Raw genomic sequence first — 26,076 nt, 5'->3', positions numbered from 1 at the left:
GACCCTTTTCAGGAAAGTATTCGAAATGTATTCACTATGTACCGTATTTTCTGGCGTATAAGACGACCCGGCGTATAAGACGACCCCCGACTTTGGCAGAAAAATTTTAGGTTTAGTGCTATACTCGCCGTATAAGACGACCCCCCACTTCCAGCGCAGCATAGCCATTCCGAGTATGTACCGGTATTTTGAACTTACCGTATTAGTCTAGTCCTCCTCCCTGTGGGTGAGCAGTAAGGCTTTATCAGTGGGCAGTGGGTACCTATAAGCGTTTATTTTACAAACTGAAAGACTGAACGCAAAGAAATTGGTTGTAGAAACAATCTTGCTTTACTCGGAAACATTTTATTTAAAACCATATCAAAAACTGTCACTTCTGAATAACGGCAAACATAAATAACGTAGTGCATGAAACAGTGCAAGTGCATTAAACGTTCCATAACTTCCCATAAATCCAAGCGATTTCTACAGGATTTATAACGTTCCCTTTAAAAACCTTCAAAATCCTCCTCTTCGTCATCTGATCTCATAAGTAAGTCTATGAGATCTTGTGGTACATCTGTAAGGCAGTCATCGTATGGATCTTGTACCAATTCCGTATCAGATGATGTGGTCTCTTCTTCGGCATCCTCTTCACCTTCCCACAGATAGTCGTCCTCCATACCATCTAATGAGTTCGATATGCCACACTTCTTGAAAGACTTTATGACTGTTTCTGCATCGATGTCGTTCCAGGCCTTTATGACAAAGTTGCACAAAACATCCAACTGTGGCGCACGCATGTTTCCTCCTTTTGTGAATGTTTTTTCACCGCTAACCATCCACTCATTCCACTGTTCTCGGATGCGATCTTTAAATGGCTTGTTTAGGCACACATCCAGTGGCTGCACCAACGATGTCAGTCCTCCAGGTATAACAGCAGCATCCGTTTTCAGTCTTGCCAGCCTTTGCTTGGTGCTGGGAGTTAAATGAGCCCTGAACATATCCCACACCAGTAGACTACGCCTTTGTAGAAGTCCACCTGGTCGCCTGCTCCATACGTTATCAAGCCATAGCTTTACCCCTTCTTCATCCATCCATCCTTTCTCATTAACATGCACAAAACAACCAGCAGGAAACTTGAGTTTCGGCATTGTTTTCCTTTTAAAAATAACCATTGGCCTCAGTTTGCCACCATCAGCTGTGCATGCAAGTACCACAGTGAAACTGGACTTCTCATGTCCTGTTGTTTTTATTAAAATTGTCTTTTCGCCTTTTTGATGGACAGTTTTGTTGGCGATCATATCAAAATTCATCGGAGTTTCATCCATGTTTCCGATGCTACTTAGCGCATACACATGTTCATTGCGCAGCCTAATGACGTAGCGATGGAAGCTATGCATTTTGGCATCAAGATCCGCTGGTAATTTCTGGGCAATTTTTGTCTTTTGCCGCAATACCAGATTATGCCTTCCCAAGAATCTGGTACACCAGGACACAGTGGCCTTAAATCTGTGGCTGAGATCGGGATTAGATTTGGCCCACTGAAGTGCAACCAAGCGGATTTTATTTCGGGTCACGACATACCCGCTTTGCCGATGCTCGGCCACCATGTCTGCTACATGCTTTTCCAGTTCTGGCCAATGTGGGGTGCCTCTTCTTAGTGCACACTTGCCCCTTGGCATACTCCGCAATGCTTGCTCATTTGCTCTCCAGGCCCGAACCATCTTCTCTGTCACTCCATATTGCCTAGCAGCAGCACAGTTATTATGTTCCGTGGCAAAAGCCACAACTTTGAGTTTGTAGCTGGCTTCATATTTTCTTCTCCTTGCCACTGCTGGAGCCTTGCTGAGTTCTAGACTGCCAGCCATTTGCTCTGGATGCGCTGCTGGAGCCTTGCCGGGTTCTTCGCTGTCTGCCATTTGCACGGAATGTGCTGCTGGAGCCTTGCCGGGTTCTTGACTGTCAGCCATTTGCACTCGATGTACGGTACTGGTGCTGTACAGAATGGACAGGTGCAGAGACTGTCTTCAACACCACACGTACGGTACGGCAAATACGCTATCTGGTCACGAGACTGTTTTTCCTCTTAGCAACAACCAGCCAATCACGGCAAGTGCTCTACTGCCTTCGGGAACATTCGGGAACATTGTACAGTCCCCTTTCTATGCCACGCCCATGCCAAGGGGAGAGGTGAGCGTGCCAAAACGTGCCAAACGTGCCAAACGTATCAACACACTGGGCGCTGCCATCTTCGGCGTTGGCTGCCCATTACCATGTACCGTGTTTCGGACGTCCTGCTGCCTCGTCCTGCTGCCTCGTCTGCCTGGGGATGTGCAAGCGGTTGGAGGCGCGTGTACAGCGGCAGCGGCAGTCGAGGTAAGACTCATGGCGCCATTTGCTCGCTTGTGAAGCGGTTTGACACCTTCGAGTGAAGTCCTTGCTATGAAAAAAACGCTCGCTTTCGATACTTCATGGCGCGGGGCCTGGGTGTGGACGTTGCCAGGGTCGGTGGCTGTATTTTTTGACATAAGGTGTGTTGTTTCTTGTTATTTCCTATTGTGAAGCGGTCTGACACCTTCGAGTGAAGTCCTCGCTGTGACAAAAACACGCTCGCTTTCGATACTTGCACAATTCATGGCGCGGGGCCTGGGTGTGGACGTTGCCAGGGTCGGTGGCTGTATTTTTGGACGTTGCCAGGGTCGGTGGCTGTATTTTTTAACATAAGGTGTGTTGTTTCTTGTTATTTCGTATTGTGAAGCGGTCTGACACCTTCGAGTGAAGTCCTCGCTATGAAAAAGCGCATGAAAAAATACCATAAAATTTTATACCCGGCGTATAAGACGACCCCCGACTTTCCAGAAAATTTTAAGGGGTTAAAAGGTCGTCTTATACGCCGGAAAATACGGTAAGGACAACACGAAAAAAAACTTATTTCACAGTGTCTGCGTTAATGAGAAAATATAAGTATTAGCTTTCTAGGTCGCCACAAGTGGCATTGTTATGATAATGATAGTGTATATTAATCTAACAATAGTGTTTTTATGCACTGCTACTGCTAAACAAGCTGACATTAAAAACTGATGCACTGGATACATTATTTGAAAATAATCCTCACCAAATACATGAACAATAGTTTCTAATATTGAGTATGTACAGCCTCTTTTACACCTAGAGGGGTGGAATCTATAAAAGAATACTGAAACATTTGATTACGTCTAAAATAAGGCAATATCTAAAATAACAGCAAGGGCCTATCATCAGCAAATACAGTCCTGTGAATGAATTGGTTTAGAAGATACTGGACTAGCGTCACAAATGGAAGCTTCAGCATATCAGATCTACGTGAAGTTTAAAAATAATATATATAAGAGATTTAAATGTATTAAACAGGCGCTTTTGGCTGCGAAATTGTCTTTCGCATGGGAATACAAAAAAAATAAAATGAAAGAAAAAAATCTAAAAGGGTAAATATATAAAATAAGGTAAGGTAAACTAAAATAGTCAGGGAAAATAATATGCATCCTTGTAATAGTTAAGCATAGGACATCCACATTCATTTTAGTGCTACAGTGATTGATTGCAGAGCAGACTCTTAAAGAAGTGACTTTGTCCAGGGTGTGAGCCATAATGAAGCCATAAGGAACTGTGTGTTATATTCTCTGCTCTTAGCATAAATTGACAAATTCAGAATAGCAAACAGCCATGTTTCTCTGTAGTTCCATAGCTTTATTAAGTAGGACTGATCAAAAAGATCTGCCTGGCCTACTGGGCGAACGCTCTCAGGGGCTTTTAATGTCTTTTCCATTTGTAATTTAGGGAACTGTTTGCTGATAGTCATTTTAAATGTAAAAAGCTGCAGATATCCTTCGGTCATATTTAATTAACAGAGAACTATCTGTAATGCTGGACGAGCATAAATCACTCCCCTATGCTATGCCATGTGGGGTACGCTGACAACACGCAAATTGTTGTCTCCCTAGCCTCAAAACCAGGGATCGTGGCAGCACGTTTTAACCTTTGCATGAGCCATATCATCAGCTGGATGCAGGATAACTCCTTAAAATTGAACACCAGGAAGACTGAAGTGGTTTCCCTTTGGAATTCCGCTTGGTGGCCGGGGACAGCAGGACCCTACCCCAGCCCGTAAAGAAGGTAAAAAACCTTGGAGTCCTGATCAACGACCATCTTTCACTGTCAGACCAGGTCAACAGTATCACCTCTTCGTGCTTTTACACTTTAAAAATCCTTTGGAAGATCCTTCCTTTTATTCCTATGCCCCTCAGGAAAACGGTTGTGACTGCCTTGATTTTGTCAAAAATCGACTACTGCATTTCGCTCTACCTCGAAGCCAAAAAGAGTGTGATACAGACTCTGCAAAATGCTGCCGCCCAGCTACTACTAAAACTCCCTAATTTCAGTCCTATAAGTCAAGTCATCCAGGAACAACTGCATTGGCTCCCCATTCCGGCGAGGATCCAGTTTAAATCTATGTGTATCGTACAAAAGACCATGCATGGGGCAGAACCTGCCCAGATCAGCCAACACATTAAGCGCTATACCCCACAGAGAAGCCTCCGCTCGGCATCGGCGTCTCTGCTCGCAGTACCGAGGGTAAAGACGTTGAAGTGTGGTGGTAGAAGTTTCCGACATCCAGCCCCCAGGCTATGGAATTCCCTGCCCCTGCATCTTAGAAACCAAACCAATCTACTACAGTTCAGGAAAGAACTCAAAACCTGGTTATTCACTCGTACAAAAATGGCTGTTTGAATTCCCGGTTGCCCTCCATGGTAGCAAACGCCAAGACGCCACAGCATACATGCGCTCTATAAAAACTTATATTTCAATTTTTTATTTCATTTATTTGTGTTGCTGTTATGATCCTTAGAGCTGGATTTCCTGGAGTTGGAATAAGTCCTAGACTCTTGGCTTCTTAACTTCCAACGAGCGGAAAATTTTGACTGTTTTATAAAGGATAAAATGGTCTCTCCAAGATTCGCCAACTAGGTTTACTACTGCCACTTTCGATCGTTTCATGCCATATTTTATTAGAACGATTTCACATCTTTTCTGACTTGAATTGTAATTGACATCAGATTCCAAAACAATGGTGGGGAAACCTGTTGGTAGCATCATCAGGGACATTTAGAAGCTTCTTTCATGGCTCCCTATTACTAATGTTGGTTTATCCAGAACCCAAAGTTCTGCTTCATCGGCTATTTGGCTTCCAACCTTTGCCTGCCCAATGCGATCAATATTCTGTGAGAAGCAGTTTCCATGGATATGTGAGACTTAACAGAGAGTATTTGGGAGGCTTTTGAGTTTTTAATAGCTGCAGGGATGTTTGTATTCCATTTGCGAATATTGGCAATGGACAGGCCCAGATAGTGAAGGTGTTCGCTTATTCTAGTCTTTGGTTATAAATAATAAAAGTTTTCCAGGTTTTCTGGTTCTTTCAGAAGTACATGGTTTTGGTAACCTCAGTATTTATATTTAAAATGTTTTCTTGACAGTACCTATTGTGAGAAGTTAGCCTGGCATGATATCCACTAATTCTAGTGGGCACCTTGCACCAGTCTAATCAACCCTTATTGATGGTGGTTGTAAAGTCAACCGTATAGAAAGCTAACCTAGTAGTAGAATGGACCAGCAGTCAATAGGCTAAGACTTCAGGGAGCATGTGAAGCCAGTTATTTTACCAATTATAATCCCTTGAATACCAAATGAAAGGACACCACACAAGGTATATATCAAATATATATATGTATTTATTCTAAACACAACCCCTTTGCCCTCTTTATGAGGTCAGAGGTAAAAGTACATCACAAGTTACTCAATTTAGAATCGCTGGGGCTACACTAAACAACTAAAGGTTAGGAAGTAGGAGGCCCAGGGGAGACGCGTGCAGTGTCTAAACACAGTCGCGAGTTACCATTGACTGATAATGGGAAACAAAGAAGTTACAAAGTTACTGTTTAAGGACACTTCCGGATGGACTAGGATGGAACCCTTTAAACTAGGACACTTTGAGAGTCAAGACCCACGGGAGCACCGGAGTACTTGTGTTACCTTACCCAGGGAAGCCGGGTGCATAGGTGTCTTTTCGTGCCGGGTTTAGTCGTCGTTTTCTATGGAGATCTGCAAAGAAGTGATGCAGGGGACCAGAGGAAAAGTGTCCTGGTATATCCAAGGGTGGATCGGTGCTGTGACGAACCTAAAAAAAGAGGGGACAGAGTCTGGGTCACTAGCCAGTGACCAGGAGGGAACCAGGAAGGAACCAGGCGATGTTGCGTGCATGAAGGTGAAGAAGGTGAGTTTGTCTCTTCAGCCACGAGGTCCAGGAGGCATCGACGATGACCAGGCGCTGGATTCGAGCTGTCCCAAAGAGGACCTAGTCGACTGCGGTGTCGGTATCCGGATTGGACCCAACAAGCCTTGGCAACCGCAACCCACTCAAGATGTCGAGATTGGCTCCGTTGTAGACCAGCAAGGTCTGTGGCGTTTCTCCTTCTCAGGAAAGCTGGAGCAAGCCTGGATCAACCAGGATCGCAAGTTAGATTCAAGATGGCATCTTCAGGGGGCTCACTAGCCAACGGGCAAGGAACCGGGCAGACGCGTCGAGCACAAATGTAAAGGTGGGGCCCAAGGGACACTCGCGGAGTGTGGGGGCCTGAGCTTCGGTTCAAATGATGCTCGGGACTGGGGCTTATCGTACCCCAATGCACAACTTACTTAGGCTTCAGAAAAGGAGTGCAGGTAGCAAAATGCAGGATGTCCAAGATGTCCGGTCCCATGTCTCTCGTGTCCGCCACGGGTCTCAGCTTTGCTGTGGATGTGGGTCGGGGTCAGAGAAGTCTGGAAGTCCAGTTCTTGAGTCGCAGAGTCTTCAGGTTCCGGCGGGAGCCTTGAAACTGCAGACCGGCAAAGTTGCTGATGGTGCCTGTTTGAACAGGGTGGTCACTCCTTGACCACAAGGGAGATGTCTTCTGTCTTCTAGTCAGAATAGAATGTCGAAGGTCCAAGAGTTCTGTATCAAAGTTTCTTTCCAGGATAATCTAAAGTCCTGGGGACACAATTCCTATACTAAGGATGGGGGCTGGATTACCTGCCTACGTCCCTCCTATGGGTGGACCTGAGAAGGGGGTGGTTACACCCCTTTCTCTTTGTCCAGTTTTGCGCCAGAGCTGGGGCTGAAGTGCCCCAGCAACTGGTTTGAACCGGGCTATGCATGGAGCACCTTGTGTGATCCAGGCAGTGTCTAGATGCATTCACTGAATGCAACCCTCCCTGCCCCAATACACAAAACCCCTGTCTGGGGAGGTGCTGGCACCTCCCTGGACAGAAAACCTATTGTCCAGGCCGCCCTTGCTGGAGTTTTACGCAGCAACAGTAGGTCAGCAGCATCCATTTTGTGATGCTGAGGCTCTGTTTAACTTTAACCGGGTAAAGCAGTAACGAACAAGTTACTTACCTTCGGTAACGCTTTTTCTGGTAGATACTATATCTGCCTGTGGATTCCTCACCTTGTGAATATCCCCCTTGCGCCAGCAACATTCGGAAATTCTTTTTCGTAGCCTCGCGCCGACGTGGATAGGACGTCACAGAGACACGGCTCCGCTCGCGACTCCGCTGACGTCACCGACGCCTATAACAGGCCCACGCCGGCGTGATGACATCAGTTCCGCCTTTTTTCCGTGCCATCGAGGCACACGGACGGACCAATGACAGTAGATATATACAAAGCATACACAGTATACAATAGTCAAGGCAAAACACACAGTGTAAAGCAAATGCAGGAAGCAAATGAAACATTTCCTTGACATCAAAACAAATATACATTACAGTACAATAACTCTGGCATAGAAGAGTGGACAACGGGGAGGCGGGTGGGTCAGTGAGGAATCCACAGGCAGATATAGTATCTACCAGAAAAAGCGTTACCGAAGGTAAGTAACTTGTTCTTCTGATAGATACATCTGCCGTGTGGATTCCTCACCTTGTGAATAGAGTCCCACAGCAGTCCCCACTCCCGGAGGAGGGAGTCCACTCTTCTAAACCAGGAAATCCTGAAGGACAGAGCGCGCAAAGTGGCCGTCCCTCCTGACTTCCGTATCCAAGCAGTAATGCTTCGCGAAAGTATGGAGGGAAGACCAGGTTGCCGCCCTACAAATGTCCTCCACAGGAACACCTCTAGCTAAAGCAGAGGTAGATGACTTAGCTCTAGTGGAATGAGCTCTAATACCCTCCGGAGGCTCCTTACCGGCCAAAGAGTAGCAGATCTTTATGCACAGAACGATCCATCTTGATAAAGTCCTTTTATGGACCGCTCTTCCCTTCTTGCAGCCAGCAAAGCCAATGAAGAGTTGATCGTCCAAGCGACAGTCTCTAGTTCTGTCCAAATAAAAAGACACCGCCCTCTTAGGGTCCAGACGGTGCAACCTCTCCTCCTCCTTGGATGGGTGCGGGGGAGGATAAAAGGTAGGGAGGGTAATGGATTGACCAAGGTGGAAAGGAGTCACCACCTTAGGAAGAAAAGCAGCCCTGGTCCTTAGAACCATCCGATCAGCATGTATGGTCAGGAACGGGGGCTTGGAACTAAGAGCTTGAAGCTCACTCACCCTCCTTGCCGAGGTAATTGCAACTAGGAAAACTGCCTTAAAGGTTAAAAGCCTCATAGGACATTTATGAAGAGGCTCAAAGGGAGAGCCCATCAAAAAAGTCAGAACAAGATTCAAGTCCCACTGAGGTACAATAAAAGGGGTAGGAGGAAACTTATTTACAAGACCCTTCAAAAATCTCAAGACAACAGGTGACTTAAAAAGAGAGGGCTGATCAGGCAAACAAATAAAAGCTGACAGTGCCGAAAGATAGCCCTTAACTGTGGCAACTGCCAGCCCCTGTTGAGCCAAAGAGAGAGCAAACCGGAGCACATCTGATAAATGGGCTCTCAACGGGTCAATATCATTCTCACCACACCAAACAACAAACCTAGACCATCTATAAGAATAGACAGTCTTAGTGGAGTCACGTCTAGCAGACAAAATGACATCCACCACATCAGGTGTGAGAGAATAGGAAATCAGGTTGCCCCGTTCAATCTCCAGGCATGAAGGTGCAATGTCTGGAGGTGGGGGTGTAGAACCTGCCCCTCCATCTGAGAGAGGAGGTCTGCCCTGAGAGGGAGACGGAGCGGCGGGTGAGAGGAGAGGTGGAGTAGATCTGTATACCACACCCTTCTTGGCCAATCCGGGGCGACCAATATAACTTGGGCCCGGTCTTGGCGAATTTTCCTCAGAACCCAAGGAATCAAGGGTATGGGAGGAAACGCGTAAAGGAGTTGACTTCCCCAACACAACTGAAACGCATCCCCCAAGGCTCCTTGCATCGGATACTGGAGACTGCAGAATGACGGGCAGTGAGCATTCTCGCGAGTGGCAAACAGGTCCACCCGAGGGGTCCCCCACGTCCGAAAAACGTGACGAACCACCTCTGGATGAAGCCTCCACTCGTGGTCGGCAGAGAACTGCCGGCTGAGACTGTCCGCACGTACGTTCAGAACTCCGGCCAGATGATTTGCCATCAGGCAAATCTGGTGGTCTTGAACCCAGGACCAGAGACGCAGAGCCTCTCTGCAGAGACACTGCGACCCCACTCCTCCCTGCTTGTTGATGTACCACATCGCGGTCGTGTTGTCCGTCAGGACTTGGATCGACTGACCGCGAAGGGAAGGGAGGAAGGCCTTGAGCGCCAAACGTATCGCCCGCAACTCTAGAAGGTTGATGTGAAGCAACCTTTCCTCTGGAGACCAAAGACCCTTGACCTCCAGATCCCCCAGATGAGCACCCCACCCTAGAGTGGATGCATCCGTAATCACCGTGGCCACCGATGGAGGTAGATGGAAAGGCTTCCCTTGCGACAGGTTGCCTTCCACGCTCCACCAAGACAGATCCGCTGCAGTTTCTCTGGAGATCTTCACCGACTCCCCGAGATCTCCGTTGTGCTGATACCACTGCCTGCGGAGACACCACTGGAGTGCCCTCATGTGCCAGCGTGCATGGTTGACCAGGAGAATGCAAGAAGCCAACAGACCGAGCAGGCGAAGGACCTTCAGGACTGGAACGACCGCTCCAGGGTAAAACAAAGGAATCATTTCCTGTATGTCGCGAATCCTTTGAGGAGGAGGGAATGCACGACAAACAGTAGTGTCCAGTAAGGCACCTATGAACAGGTTGCGCTGGGAGGGCACCAGGTGAGACTTGGGTACATTTATCGAAAAACCCAACCTGAACAACAACTGAGTTGTCTCCTGCAGATGATGGAGCACCTTCTCCGACGACTCCGCTTTGATCAGCCAGTCGTCTAGATACGGAAACACAGGTATCCCCGATCTCCTGAGATGCGCTGCCACCACCGCCATCACCTTGGTGAAGACTCGAGGCGCAGTAGTAAGACCAAACGGAAGGACCGCAAACTGGTAGTGCTGTGACCCAACCGTGAAACGGAGATACTTCCTGTGCGACTTCAGGATTGGGATGTGGAAATACGCATCCTGCAAGTCGAGCGACACCATCCAGTCTCCTTCCATCAACGCTTGAAGAACCTGAACAAGGGTGAGCATCTTGAATTTCTCCTGCTTCAGATAGAGATTCAAGATCCTGAGGTCCAGGATAGGACGAAGCCTGCCATCCTTCTTGGGGATCAGGAAATACCGGGAGTAGCATCCCTGACCCCTCTCCTGCTCTGGGACCACCTCTATCGCACCCTTTCGTAACAGAGTTAGAACCTCCTCCTGCAGAAGAGACAGATGTACCTGGGTGCAAAAACCTTGACAAGGAGGGTAAACAGGGGGGAATTCCCGAAAGGGAAGGGCATACCCATTTTCTACAAGATTGAGAACCCAAAGATCTGACGTAACCGATTCCCAATCCTGTAGAAAATGGGTAAGCCGACCCCCAACCGGACCCACATGATCCTGAATAGCGGATCTAGGGCTGCTTTTCTGCGGCAGGGGGGTTGGAAGAGGTGGAGGAAGAGGAGGGCTGACGTCCACGAGGACGCGCTCTTTGCTTTCCCCTGTACGATCTGTACATTGAATTTTGCTGCTGCTGCTGCTGCTGTTGCTGATGCTGCTGATGGCCTTGTCGGAAATTCCGAAAGGAGCGACCAAAGCCCCTGAACCTTCTGCCGGAAGAAGCGCCCCTGATCTGGAGGCCCAAAGACTTCGCTGTTGCCCTGCAATCCTTGAACCGCTCAAGAGCAGCATCCGCCATTTTCCCAAAGAGACCTGAGCCGTCAAAGGGGAGATCAAGCAGAGTCGCCTGAACATCAGCCGAAAAGTCCGATGACTTCAACCAGGCAGATCTCCTTGTCGCAACAGCGGTGCCCATAATTCGAGCCACAGAGTCAGCAGTGTCCAGACCACTTTGAATTACCTGGCGGGCAGCCGCCTGAGTGTCATTGATCACCTCCTCAAAATCCTTTCGGTTTGCTTCAGGAATTTTAGGGGCCAGGATACGTAAGGAGTCCATCAGGGCATGAACATACCTCCCCATTAGGCATGTGGCATTAGTTGACTTTAAGGCCATACTAGCCGATGAAAAGGTCTTCTTTGCCACCTGGTCCTGTTTCTTAGCCTCCTTCTCACAAGGAACCTGCGGAAAGGCACTAAGACTCTTCTTCGAACAGGCAGCCTGAATGACCAGGCTCTCCGGCGAAGGATGTGAAGAGAGAAAAGCCGGGTCCTCAGGAGCGGCCCTGTACCTCCTTGCAACACTCTTTGATACCGCAGGAGCAGACAAGGGTTTCTTCCAGACTTCCATAATAGGATCAGTCAAGGCATCATTGAATGGAAGTAAAGGCTCAACCACCGAATTAGGAGAATGTAAAACCTCTGTGAGGAGGTTAGACTTGAACTCCACTGTAGGCAGAGTCAATTGAAGAAGCTCAGCAGCTTTTCTCATTACTAGATGGTAAGGCTGAATATCCTTAGAAGGAGCACCTGAGCCTGAGGGCAACTCCCACTCTGGAGAGAAATCAAGGGTCCCAGAATCCGCCAATTCCTCAAAACAGCTCTCCTCTAGCTCACCTTCTTCAACGTCAGACTGAGAGCCCATATAACTCTGCTCCTCCAGAAGGCGCTGTGCTTCTCTTCTGGATCTCTCCTTAACACGCCTCGCAACCGGATCCACCAGCGGCTTCGACGGATTCGGGGCCGGCGCCGGTATCGAATCCGACGGCACAGAAGAATGCCCTCGAGGATGATCAGGAGCAGGCGAAGCCGGAATCGGCGTCGACGACTTCGGCGGAGCCGGGAAATGCCAATGCGGCGCCGGAGCCGGCATGTAGGGCATAAACGGAGCCGAAGGATAGGAGTGAGGAACTCCCAGGCTGAATGCCAACGGACCCGTGGGGCCCGAAGGCGCACCAGAGGGGTACCACGCCCTTGAGAAGACACCATACATTGCGTTAAGAAACGCAGAAGGGTCCTGGCCTGGAGCAGGAAAGGGCGGCTGAAAACCATCAGGCCGGTCCTGAAGAGGGATCGGATCCGGCTCTACGATAGGCGCGGAATCCACAACCTCCCGGGCCTCTTCCTCTTCTCGGGCCGGGGACGGCGCCGGAGACGGACTCGGAACCGGAGAAGCTTTCGGAGCCGGAGATGGAGATCGCCCACGCGACTCAGATGGCGAGGCCTCACCTTCATGCTCGGAGACTTCGAGGGTAACCACCTTCGAACGTACCTTCTTCGGTGACCTCGACCTCGACCTCGAGCCCGACTCCTTACCAGACCGGCGTCGGGACTCATGTCTCCTCTTCTTGTGCTTTTTCTTCGACTTCGAAACATGATCCGACGCCGACTTCGAAGACGACCTCTCTCGAGAAGCAGATCTCGACCTCGCCCTGGACTTCGACCTCGCCCTTCGAGAACGAGTCCTCGACGACTTCTCCTTTCCAGCTTTCACCTTCGCAACCAGAAGTTTGGCTTCTCTCTCCCTCAGGGCCTTCGGATTCATCTTCCGACATGAAGAACAATCCTCCACATCATGGTCAGAACTTAAGCACCAGATGCAGTCTTCATGGGGGTCGGTAATGGACATCATTTTACCGCACTCCCTGCAGGGCTTGAAGCCGGTCTTCTTAGATGACATTTTCGAAGAAACTGGATACAGAGAGCAGAATTAACCAACAAAATGGCAACAATGTACCAAAAGGCTACAGAGATTCCCGATAACCGTTAGCGTCGACGACGCGGAAAAAAGGGAACTGATGTCATCACGCCGGCGTGGGCCTGTTATAGGCGTCGGTGACGTCAGCGGAGTCGCGAGCGGAGCCGTGTCTCTGTGACGTCCTATCCACGTCGGCGCGAGGCTACGAAAAAGAATTTCCGAATGTTGCTGGCGCAAGGGGGATATTCACAAGGTGAGGAATCCACACGGCAGATGTATCTATCAGAAATACATGTCTTTTCCCTCTAGAAGGGTGGAATGCTACCCCCACCGCCAGAATTGGCGGGGGTAGTACTCCAAAGTGTTTGAAACCTTACACATCATGTTTTGATAAAGCCAACCCAAAGTTAGCATTAACCACGAGGATTATAATGCACTTAAGAGTATATGGTATGGCTATATCAAAGAACAGCTATAAGGAGATGGTTCCGAAAGCTGCAGAGGGGCTCAGCTCATGCCAGAGCACCCTCTCACATAAAACCAAGCACTCTGCCTCCAGGATTGTCGAGGCCTACCATAAGAGTGACTTATAGGTGCATATGTGTTTATATATAAGGTAGGTATAGGTATACTATATCTAAGTAAGGGGTGATTACACCACCTTAACAAGGCTGTGTGAACAGACCTGTGGTGTCAGTTTGGAGGGCTAGCCAGGGGTGGCATACTACATGCTATACAGGGGCTCACAAGAGTGACCCAGTAACCAATCTGGTATGTACCTAAAGTACATGGAGTCAATTTTATAGAGAAAGCAGATAGTCTGGGGTCCTGAATAGCAGGGCCCCAGGCCAACGAAGTCGAAAACAAGCAAAACACCAGGAAAAAAGTTGGGGTAACCATATAGTCAGATTCCACCTTCCTACACCTATCTAATACCATTAGTTGTGCTTGCAATGCAAACACTTTGAGATTTTCATAATTAATATAGAGTCGTCGGAATATTGGAGTGATGGAACTTGGAAGGCTTCAATTGCAAGGACGTCTATGCTTGCCTTCAGAATTAACTGTAAAGGAAATTTCTACAATGAAAATAATCATCTTATCGCTCAACTTGCCTAGGGAGCAACAATGGCAGTACAACCTGCTAACTCCAGCAGACCACGTTCTACTCTAATGATATAATTCTTGTTAGAATTGGGATTCCTGGTAGGCTAGGGCATGAGCCTAAGCCAGGCAGAAACCACCACTCTAGTCAGGGCAAGGGAGTTACACCCTGAAGATAACCCCTGCTCACCCCTTTGGTAGCTTGGCAGAGCAGTCAGGCTTATCCCAGAGGCAATGAGTAAAGTGCATGCGCAACACACTCACACAGCAGCGACACACTAGCCGCACCACAAAGAAACTCCACACCCGTTATATAAAAGATAGCCTTTGTAGTACTCATAAAACACATTAGAAAGTAATCACTTATATACACTGTGCCAACTGGCACTTGGTATGAATTTACAGGGATTATATACACTACAGGGTCAATCGGGCGACTGTCATAACCATCATAATTCACAGTTAGCGAAAACAACCAGAAACTACTGGTAAGGGTACACTTAGCACAAACATATTAGGCATGAATATCTTAGCATTACCTAGTAGAGCATGGTAAGGCAAAACATAATCACATTGGGCCCACCTTAGGCCTAAACCTCATCAGAAACAGGGCACCAAAGTAAACACTTGCAATGTGCAAATCCCCATCACGGTACAAGCTGTCACACCGAGGTACTCAGGCCCCGTCCTGGGCTTGCCCCAAAATGTATCTTCCAAAATGAGGCCTCAAAACTGGCCCTTTAGCTGCCGGTGCAGCAGAGACAATGCCCGTAATGCAAAGGGGGCGGGGTGCAACTCACCCTTGTCTCCTTCACTGGAGAATGCTCCCGATGCTGCGATAAGTAGGCAGCTGCCCGCGATCATGAGGCGCAGCTCCATGCCAGAGATGTAGAGAAACTCTGCTCGGGGCCTCCGTCGAGGTTTACTCGAGATGCCCACAACACCAAAAATGGAGAGCAAATGAGGGAGGCACCCGCACTGCTCCTGCACAGCGGGAGCCCTCCTCTCAAAGGCGTGACCCCTCATTTGCCTGCAGTGCCTCCTCTTCGTATGGCCACCCCAGCGACTTTCTCGAGCGGAAACCGGACTCGGACGGGCTTGTGTGGCTCTCTTCCCGGCAGCGCACTTTGGCCGGCAGGGCTTTCCTCATGATCTCGGGTACCCGGAAGACACAGCTTCCTCTGGTTGGGCACCGGTCAGCTTCCTCCTCTCTGCGGGGAGCTCCGCCCACACCCAGGCAACGGCCGCCTGGCTTCCGGTTCGCGGTGCGGCAGCTCTTGCCCCGTCTTGAAGCAGGAGCCCACTTCTCGGCTCAGGACCGTGATACTAAAGGCGCCCACCACAGTCTGCTGGTGGGCAGACACAGCGCTGGGGAACAAGACCACGCAACGGCTTGGGGAACACGCGGGGCTCTCCTCGTCCTCACGAGAGTCCCGCCCACAACCAGGCAGCCTCCACCTGGCTTCCTGTTTTGCGGCGCTCAGTTTCTAATGAGGAGCCACGCTACGTGCCTTCTCCTTGGTCGAGAGGGATCTCAGGCCAGAACTCCCTGTCAAGTTTACTGCTCCCTTTGCGGTTTCAGGAGGCACAATGCCCCCCAGGATCAGGCAAATAAAGATAGAACTTCCCCCAAGCAAAAGGGGGAGGCACCTCCAAGGAATCCAGCGCTCTCATAGCACTCAATCTGCTGAGTACTGCAGGGCAGGGTCAAGCGCTCACCACGCGCTGAGCCCCAAAGTAACACAGGGCAGAGCTGGGCCCATGTGGGCCAGCTCACAGGGCCCTCTAGCAGAGAGGAAGTCCTTTGTGGCGGTTCCTCCTGGCGCCCAGCAGTCCTCTTCGTCCTGTCTTCCAGTAAGTTCAACAGCACCCTTACAAGGGGTCATGGCCCCAATATTTATATTGCATGAAGTCTTTGTTTTGTCCTAGCACAGGGCTTTGGACCCAGTCCAAACCAGTTCTGGGGGGCACTTAACAAGTGCACAACACTCCCCATTGGCGGTGTAGGCTCTGGTTCCAGACACATCACATGAAGGCAGAGCCAGCATTGTGTACGGCAGGCACAGTCCTATTCAGGGTCAGGTGCTACTCCTCCCACTACTACAAATGCAAATCGGCCTATTTTGCTTACCGCTGACTCACCAAGCCCCACTGGAGCCACTGCACCTCCCCAGCCCCTGTCATCCAGAGCCAGACCTGCAATACACAACAGGCAGGCACAAAGACACACAGCACACAGAAATGCCCACTTCTAAAAGTGGCATTTCTAAAATAGTGATAGTAAGTTTGTGAACACCAGCATGCATCATTTATCACTACTATTCCAAACATACCAAACTTTATCACACTACTCCTCTCCTGTCAAGAATTGCCACTGAACACACATATCAGGGAATCCCTTACGCATTCCTATAAGAAGGCAGCCTCACAGTAGTGAGAAACCAAATAGGCTGTTTGTCACTACCAGGACATGCCACACAGTTAAGGCACATGTCCTACCTTTTACCTACACCGCACCTTGCCCATAGGGCTAGCTAGAGCCTCCCTTAGGGGTGACTGGTATTTAGTATAAGGGGAGTCACAGACGTGGCAACCACTTTATGTGCTACGTCACAGCGGCTGTAAACTGCGCGTGCAGGCCCTACAATGGCAGAGGCCAGAGACAGGCTTGAAAGGATACTTTGGTGGGTGGCGCAAGCAGCGTGGCAAGCCCACCAGTAGCATTTAATTTACTGGCCCTGGGTATACGAGATACACGTTACAAGGGCCTTATAGGTAAATTAAATACGCCAAACAGGTGTAGACCAATCATACCACGTTTGCCATAGAGAGCACTTGCACTTTAACACTGGACAGCAGTGATAAAGTGCCCAGAGTCCTAAAACCACCAACACCAGGTCAGAAAAAATACCAGGAGGAAGGCAAAAAGTTCAAGGATGACCCTGCAAAAAGGGTAAAGTCCAAACAATCCTTAATTGATCACACTAAATCTCAGCAGGAATTGTCCTGCTAGTGCATCATTTCTATCAGATGCTAATCATAGTTGTGTCCTGATGATGACCCCTTGATTTAGCCACCAGAGTGGAAAGGACAACCTCATGCAGGTGTCAAATCAACGTTGCTTCATTGGCAAACATATCCTTTATGGGCTTTGTTTGTATCCCTGCAATTTATAAGCCACTTACAGCTCTTTTGGGGCCAAATCTTCATTGTCAAAAGGCTGTTTTTGTTCTGCACTGAGTATGTGTTGTTCACATTGCACCAATGCAATGAAATTAAACTGATATTTTGGCAAAATAGTGATTCACTACAATACAACTGATCATCTGAGGGGGGAACCACTGTTCTAATAAATTCTTTTACTAACCCAGGTTCCTCTTTAATTTGGATTCCTCTGTCTTATTACATGATGCACTATTCGCCCCAAGTCTTCAAGACTGAAAATTTAGCCTTGTTTCTGATAAAAACAGATGAAGTAGGCATCCTCCTTTTGCTTGGAATGACAATGTTAATTAATTTGTAGGAAGTAACAGTCACAATGAAAAACAGCAACAACCCAGTCCCAGAAGGACGTTTGAAGAATGACATTAAAATTAAAGTTGTTTTGGCAAAATGAAGTGGGGATCAGGCAGGTCAAGGGAAGAGAGCCAAAAACACCTCACATGTAGTAGGTCCTTGATTTTTGGGTGCTTGTCTTACAGAACAAGACACTGGCACACAATAAAAGATTCTTCCCAATTCCCCTAACACTGATCTATGTTCAAGTCTTGCAAAGTCAACACAAGTACTGGCATGGGGTCTGAAAGAGTTTATTAGACTAGTGGGCTTGAAAGTGGTTAATGTACCCTGATGTGAGCAAAAGGAAGCTTTCTGGCTGTGCCTCAGTAAAGTCCTGTGAGACACTGGATTAACATATTGTGAATGTAGTTCAATAACAATTATAACACCACGTGGAGGGGCAGTGATTGTCTGGCAGGGATGGCCTCCAAGTAATCCTGATGGGCATCTGACAAACGTAAGAGGCACGGCCTGTGAAGCAATTCTGCTCAAGATCTCTAGCATCTGGACTTTAAGAGAAAATATTTTCCAACAGTGCAGAGGCGAAAGGGGCCTCTGGTGGTATATGGGTTTGGACAGGTAAGACCCCAATGATGGTAACCCTAACCCAGTACCAGAGGTTTCTTCAAACCTCTGACCGGTGCTTCTTTTTCTGGTTCAGCTTAGATCTATAATTGACAACCAGACAAGTAACATTTTTGGAATTAAAACGAGCCCTTGGGGCTCTTTGAAGCTTATTTTGAAGACTATAAATCCAAAACACTCCAGGTTCTGATGCCCTTTGGTGAAGAAACAGCTCATATGCTTTCATCATCATCAAAATATTATTTTTTTCAGTTACTTAAAACCATAAAAGATACAAGCAATACATTGTGATCTAGGATCATAATACACGAATGGAAATCAACCAAACACTAAAGATAAAGAGCTCAAGCTAAAATCCGTTGCTGGCTAGAAATAGAAATCATGTTGGCCAAAAATAGAATAAAATTACAGGTTAAACAACATCTTCTTAAAACCCAAAACATTCATCCCATAGAGTCGCTATCAACCTCTTCTCTTTCTAGCTGTAATTGTGTCTATTATAAAGTTGGCTAGGTTCAAACATATTTATTATGCAGCATCTGTAAGAAAGTTAAGGCAGGTCTAGTTTGGGTATATTGTTTTCCTTTTAATAAAGTTAAAATTAATTACAAACAGTACCATATTATTCACAAAATAAAACGAACTACATTGTGTCTTGATCAGAAAGTAGTCACAACTATATGGGGCCAGATTTTCAACTTTGCTCCAACCCACCGGCTCAGCCAAAATCCAAAGCAGCAAGTTCATCCTAAATCTTGTTAACAAAAAACGATGATGAGAGTTTGTGACTAGATAAGGCTTTTATATACCCACAAGCCTTTGTAATAACGTGCACGGACTGAGGGCTTACATAACTCTCTGCTCTTCCTGGATGCTTGCACTACAACAAAATGATTTTTTTACCCACATAAGAAATCCCCAAACAATCCTATCAGGGCAATCGTATAAATCCGGTTGTCCCAAGTCCCTAAAGGCTAATCTAATATAGATTAACCATAGGACATGGTCAGCCTTGTAGAGATGCCTAAAATCCTTCAAGATTGCCGTGTTCAGCTCCAATTCTGGGTTTAACCATATTGAAACCCATCTAAGTAAGAGTCGCAGAGTTAACAGATCAGAGATGTATCCCACCCCTTGCTCCTCATGCACAACAAAGGAGGCCACAGATTGAGGAACCGAGAGTAGGCACTTAAAACTGTATCCTTTATTACCTGTAAGATACCAGGGAGATACATTTAGAATGACAGACTTTAATCAGTGCCTTAATGGGCTTGGCCCCCAGCCGGCTAGCAAATTTAAACACCGAGGACACTGCCAAGCCATAGCGTTCCTTTTAGCTTTTAGTTAAGGGGCCCATGAATGCTTTTCATCAAATAAGACCCAGAGGTAGGGAAAGGCTTTTACCCTAGAGAGCTCACCCCCTCCGCCTTCCAGGGTATATTTCCTCCGTCTCTTTCCTCCCAACCCTATCACCATGGTATGGGATTAACTATAGTTTGTGCAAAAATCCAAATTATTCATGAAACTAACAAATTAGTTGAGGAGATGTTGCAGACCTAGAGCAGTCCTTGCTAATAACACAGTATCATCGGCATACAAAAGGGCAGGAATTTGATATAAAGTCGCTCTGGGGATATCTTTACAGGCTACATATAGTCTTCCCCAGGTCATTTATATATAATGTAAATAAGAGTGGGCCAGTATTCAACTCTGTCTAACTCCCCGGGAAACCTGAAAAGGTACAGTGATGTTCCCGGCTTGACTGTATCGGACTACTGCAGATATATCTTTATGCAATTTGTGTAAAAAGTACACTATAGCTTTATCAAGACCCACATTTAAGAGAATGGACCACAATTTACTTCTACTGACCTTGTAGAAAGCGGACGTGAGGTCCATAAAAGCAATATGTTACTGGCCCCTCTTAGCGGCTATATACTTCCCTATGATCAAATGATAAAACTTTATCCAGAATACTTCAACCCGCTCTAAAACCATATTGTAAGTCAGAAAAAACTTTATTTTCATCCAACTATGATGACAGTCTAGGGAGAAAGACTAGCCCTTCGACCTTGACTACTGAATCAATAAGTGATACAGGTCTATAACAGAGCGGGTCATTTCTTTCCCCTTTTATAAAAACCAGGCCAATATTGGATCTAACAGGGTACCATCTGCTACTGCTGCATTTAAACTATTAGATACAATTTTGGCCCATTTCACATGGTCTTTTTTTTTAACAAAAATCAGCGGGTATCCAGTCCGGCCTAGCGCTTTATTTTTGGACATACAAGCAATAGCCTCTTTTAGCTTTTCTTCCCGGAAAAGCAAATTACATTTACCATACATAACCTCCACAGCAGAATCCAACATTTCATCAGAATCATAATCACATATCCCCTAAAAATACTGCACCCAAGCTTCAGGGGGTATATGATATTCCCAACAGACCATTTGCAGCCCCTGTAAAATGAGGGTAATTTACTATATCGCAAATTCTTTAACTGTTTTTAAGGACATAGACTTGAACAAATTCGTCCCATGCTTCCTGACAGATTTTTCTGATTGGAGACTGCAATCTTATAGGTCTTTCTACATAATGCATCTTCCTTGCTGTTTTTAGGGTTTTTTTTAGAGCTGAAAGCAAGTTTTGGTGAGCCTTGGAAGAATTGTGATCAAACCATCTACATTCGGGAGCCTTAGATTTTCCTCCCATAATGGTTAGTGTCTCGCAAATAAAATTACAAATCCTGTGGAAGACTGGCAATAATCCATCAGGGTTGGTGGTAACCTCTAAACAAGTGTAGATGTCCTGGCCACATATGAAATTACCCAGTAAGGTCTGTGGGACTAGCTTAATTCACTTCAATCTACTTCCCTGAACTACCGTTTTGATGTCCAACCTCTAAGGACTGGTTTTCATCTTGACATCTTTCTCCATTCAAAAACCAATTGCAGGGGGTTATGGTCACTGAATTGACTCCACATTACCTTGTATTGCTTAACAAAGTATACTAAGTTAGCTGAAATTATTATATAATCAATGATGGAGACTGAACTTCTCCCAACAACGGTAGGAATGGCTTCTTCGGGTTCTGCACCTCCTTTGTTATAATTAAGGAGCATCAGGTTGTTGTCAGCCATAATGTTCCTTAATGGATCACCTTGTTTCCTATGTTCAAGATGGAGATTGCCGTCTATAGGCATCTACTCTTCAATTATACAGGCTGACAATATAAGTGGGTATTAAAAACCCCTAGTTAAATCACCACAAATGGCAAACATTGCTTTTCCAAATATGTCAAGAAACATTTTTAGGGCCATCAAGTGATCATTAGGGGTATTCTGCGCGTATGAATTATAAACGTTTATTACTAATAGGCTAAGTGATGTTTTAAATATCAAGTGGGCTGCCAATAAAGACTGTGAGCCTAGGTTTACCTGAAACACTTTACAGGGAATGTCAAGGGAGACCAAAATAAGTAGAACCCTTTGGATCTGCCCCTAAGCGAGGGGAAAGGTGGGATAAAGGAGATAAAACCATCTAAATAAAAAGTCATTCCTGTATCGCAAGTCTCTTGCAGTCCCAAAATATGTTTACCCTTTAGTAGGCTCAACCATCTATCATCGAATTGCTTATTGGCTAAGCCAGCAATATTCCAACTCAAAATTCTAAAAAGGGTATTCATCTTATGTGTTTCAGCAAGGTTATATTATGTGTTTCTGCAGGGATAGAGGCTTTCAAAATTGCAATGGCGTTTTGTAGATGAATCTGTGGCATTTCAAAAGCTTAACACACAAGAGGTACAGAAACCTATCCTTTGTCCAACAAAAGGTATCAACACTAGAAGCGACTAGGATTTTAGAGTCTGCATTGCACCTTTCAATGGAACAAGTGGTCCCGGGATAACAAAACCTTAGCTATGAGTATCAGAAACAGAAAGAATGTAGAGCCATTGAGATCAAAGACCGTGTTCAGGGTTGGCTCCTCGTCCTTTGGATCAGTATCTCAGTTCTTTTGATCCGTTTATCTCAGGCTTGAAAAGATGAAAGATTACAAGAGAACCTTCCTTCCGAGTCCATCACATTCTTTATGTTTAGAATGTCAACAGATTTGGTCCTACCTTGAACTGTGATCCCCAGACTCAGGAACCATGTAGAATAGACTTGTCAGTACTGCCAGAGATGTTCCACTTATGAGGCTAGTGCTACTTGCATTGTAAAAATATGGAGTGAGCGAGGGTGGGGCAATGAGAGGTTCCTAGCAAAAAATGGATTAGTAGAGAAAACTTACTAACACATGTATGAAGGCAGGTGAACATTAAAGTGTCACATAGCAACACCATGTCATATGAAAATAAGGAACTGAGCATGGGAAACAGTGAGATCCAGAAAGTGAGTTTTAAATGGAAGCATTCCTAAAGCCCTGAAGGGTGGAAAAAGCTTCCACAAACAATGGTCGAGAATCAATGAGCAGTGTAAGAATTTGAAAGAAGAAAGCACATGTAATGATACAAGTATTGTCAATTAAAAACAATGTATGTTTCATACATTACCTTCCCTGTCAGAAGTTCGAAAAGAACAGCACCCATACTCCACCAATCACAGGCTTCGGTCTCTTCCGTTATAGCTCCAATTTCTGAAAAAGAAAATAATGTTTTCTTTTATACCCAAAATCAATGTCCATCTTCAAAAACAACAGAATTAATTTAACAGAAAAAACATTACTTGATAATTCCAGTCACCTCTACTGAAAATAACGGGGGATATAAAAATGAGTGTTAAACTGTGCATTTGAGGTATACATACTTTGATGGATGGTGCACAAGACTAAGGTAAATGGGGCTACAAAATGCAGTTATGTGCCCTGTGCACACCTGGTCCTTTCCTACACGCATGAGCGTGCTACTGCCACATAGAATATCAGGACATATCCGAGGTTGGGAGGAGAGTGGGATTGAATTCCACATTGAAGAAAACCTCAAGAAGAATAGCTTCATAGCCCAGCAGATACAAAACATGAGAAGCTAATGTACAGGACCCACCCGCATGAAGAAAAGCTTCATTTTAAGGGTTGGTCTAATCAACAGATGTTTGGATCCTTGACACTAATACTCAAATAGGGAGAAATGAGTGTGTTTTGCTGGGTACATGATTAGTAGACAATGCAGTCAGAATTCTAAATGAGATGCTCCCGTTAGTTAAAAAAAAATCATTCACAAAAATAGTGCCTTGGGAAAACTGAGAAGGAAGGGGGGGAGGGCAAGGGATATAGAAAGTAATGAGGTATGGTAGATGTAGAAATCTAGAGAAGAGTGAAATGAGTAGAATGCTAGTGCCAGTGAAGACAGCAAACTGCAGAATTAAAAAATCTGCAGGAAAGGTGAAGACAAAATGTGAGGTGCAATATTTAAGACTTTAGTATGAAGGTTTAAAAAGTTGAAAGGTCAAGGAAGGGAGCGTGTTGCAGATGTTACACATCTGGTAGGGAGATGTTTCACCAACAGAAAAGATCTGAGAGTATATGTACAGTGCCAAGTCAGAAATCACCCCCAAAATGAGTGTTCTATTGGACAGCAGAAGAAATGTGAGGATGGAAGAGTCTCATTCAGTTGACACTGAGCAAGACTCTAAGCAACATGTTTTACAATGGCTTGGACACAGAAAATGTATAGACTTATAGGAAATCATGGGAGTTGAGAGAGTGTTGTTAAAGAATGTTAAAAAGCGGGGACGAGGAGAAATTTGTTTTATATCATCTGCACAGAAAGGAAGAGAAGCCCAAAAGAAAACAGCAGTAGTATCTAGAGAAGACGTGAACACAGATTAAAAACTAAAGGGCCCACTAAGACTTGAGAACAGAAAAAAATATATAATTGGAATAATTTCCAAAACCTGAACCTTTGAATCCAAACTAATGCCAAGGTAGAATGAGAGCCAAGCCGAGAAAGAGGCAGAAACACCAAATGAACAGGTGTGTTATGAAGGTCAGTGATCACCCATGACAAAACACGCCCAGAGGTTTAACAGACTCTGAGAGAAAGAAAGGAAGGACAGGCAGTGTCCTGTGGGTTGTGTTCAGGAGTAGAAATGATTCAAGTGAGATTCCCTGAACCTAGACTGAAAGAAAGAGTGAAGAGTCCCAGGAGACCGAAGACTGATTTTGAATGACCCTCTGATGGAGTTGAGAGGAGGGAGCACAGATCTCGGAGCCTAGGAAAGGGAACACAATAAAGGTAAAACGCATCAGGGTAACTCATGTTTGACAGAGATAGGCAGGTTGAAAAGTACAGCTAGCTCGGAACGATTACAGCTACAGAGGGAATTAAGACACTTGGGGAGGATTAGAACTGTAAAAAGTAGGATTTGCAAGAAAAAGAATATGAAGTTCAGTTTTTCAGAGGTGTGAGAAGAACAGCAAGAAGAGCATTTCGAAGACTCGAAATAGAACTGACGCAATATATCTTGAGAACGAAACGCAGAGTAAGACAACCTTGGGTGTGAAACACAGAGGCTGCTTAGGACTGTTGGAAAGCAGAAGAGCTATAGTTGATTAACGATGGAAAAAGGGTGATGAGGGTGAGTATCTCAAGAAAACATTGTTGTCAGGTTGTGGGTTTGCTTGGTTGCCTGGGAAACGTGATGACGTGAGGAGGGGAATGAAGGCAGACTCGCCTGATCCACAGAGTGGTGCAAGACTTTATAGCACCATTCAACCGTAGGCAAAGATTTTCCAATAGGTCCGAGGGAGGCACTGACATAAGGGGTGTGTGCCAGATGGCAAAAAGGTAAAGATGACGATTATAACAAAAGATTGTTATAGGACAGGGAATTAGATTAGAACCCTGGTTTGGAGGAACTAGCTGGAACAGTTCGAAATACTGAAAGATGTGAAGAGAAAAACCAAGAGATCTTAAATCAGAACTTTGGAACGTGATGGGAGACAATGAGGAAGGTTCCCCAACACAGAACCGGGCCCGGAAGAGGTGCACTCGCCTGTTACTGTTGAAGAAGCCGCACACGGCTTGATATACAATCTATTTTGAACCGCATTAGGTTTCCTTGCAAAAGAAATGAAATCGCATTCATTTCGATAACGGCATTTCCGAAATTCTGGTGAAATATATCGAGTGATTTCCGAGCCCGCTTTACACTCGTATGACCGTTAGATATATACATAAAGACTTCCAAAACTGCTGGACGCACTCGAACCAGTGCTACTATTGGAAGGCCCGGCTGGGTCGGAATTATCACCAGCTAAGCGACCTTCTGATGCTGATACGGCCATCTAGCCCTGAGGAATCGCGAAGGCGATGAAACACGTGTCGGCTGGCTGTAATCTTCATTAAAGACTCCAAGATTTACTCATCTTGTGGAACTTTGGTCACTTCTGTCAAATTGGTGTTCTTGAATGTGCTTGTATATTGTCATTGTACAATCGTCGTTACTTATCAGAGTGCTTCGGCAAACCTTTTACTTGATAGTAGTAGTTCTTTACTCACATGAGTGGTTTAGGTTTGTCCACTCGCCGAATAGCACCTGGAAAATCTATGTTACTTAGAACTGTATGCGTATGAACAGGCAGTGCACCCCTTTACTGATCCAAAAACCTTTCTCCTTTCCAGACATTCTGTAATTTCCCCACAGCCTTACAAGAGGTTCACGAGAACGTGAAGGGTTATGT

General features: G+C 46.1%; 1 protein-coding gene across 1 annotated transcript in view; it reads right to left on the bottom strand.

The window, feature by feature from the left end:
- Positions 1 to 26,076, bottom strand: part of RPS6KC1 (ribosomal protein S6 kinase C1) — a 518,969-nt gene that overhangs the window by 60,087 nt on the left and 432,806 nt on the right. Inside the window, exon 14 of the mRNA XM_086927875.1 lies at positions 22,949 to 23,031. Coding sequence (XP_086784001.1) covers positions 22,949 to 23,031 — 83 coding nt within the window. The remainder of the gene's footprint in view (positions 1 to 22,948; positions 23,032 to 26,076) is intronic.

This window comes from Lissotriton vulgaris, chromosome 6 (assembly GCF_964263255.1).
Source record: "Lissotriton vulgaris chromosome 6, aLisVul1.2, whole genome shotgun sequence".
Taxonomy (NCBI): Eukaryota; Metazoa; Chordata; class Amphibia; order Caudata; family Salamandridae; genus Lissotriton; species Lissotriton vulgaris.
The sequence above is the reverse complement of the archived record's forward strand: the minus strand, read 5'-3'. Positions and strand labels throughout refer to the sequence as shown.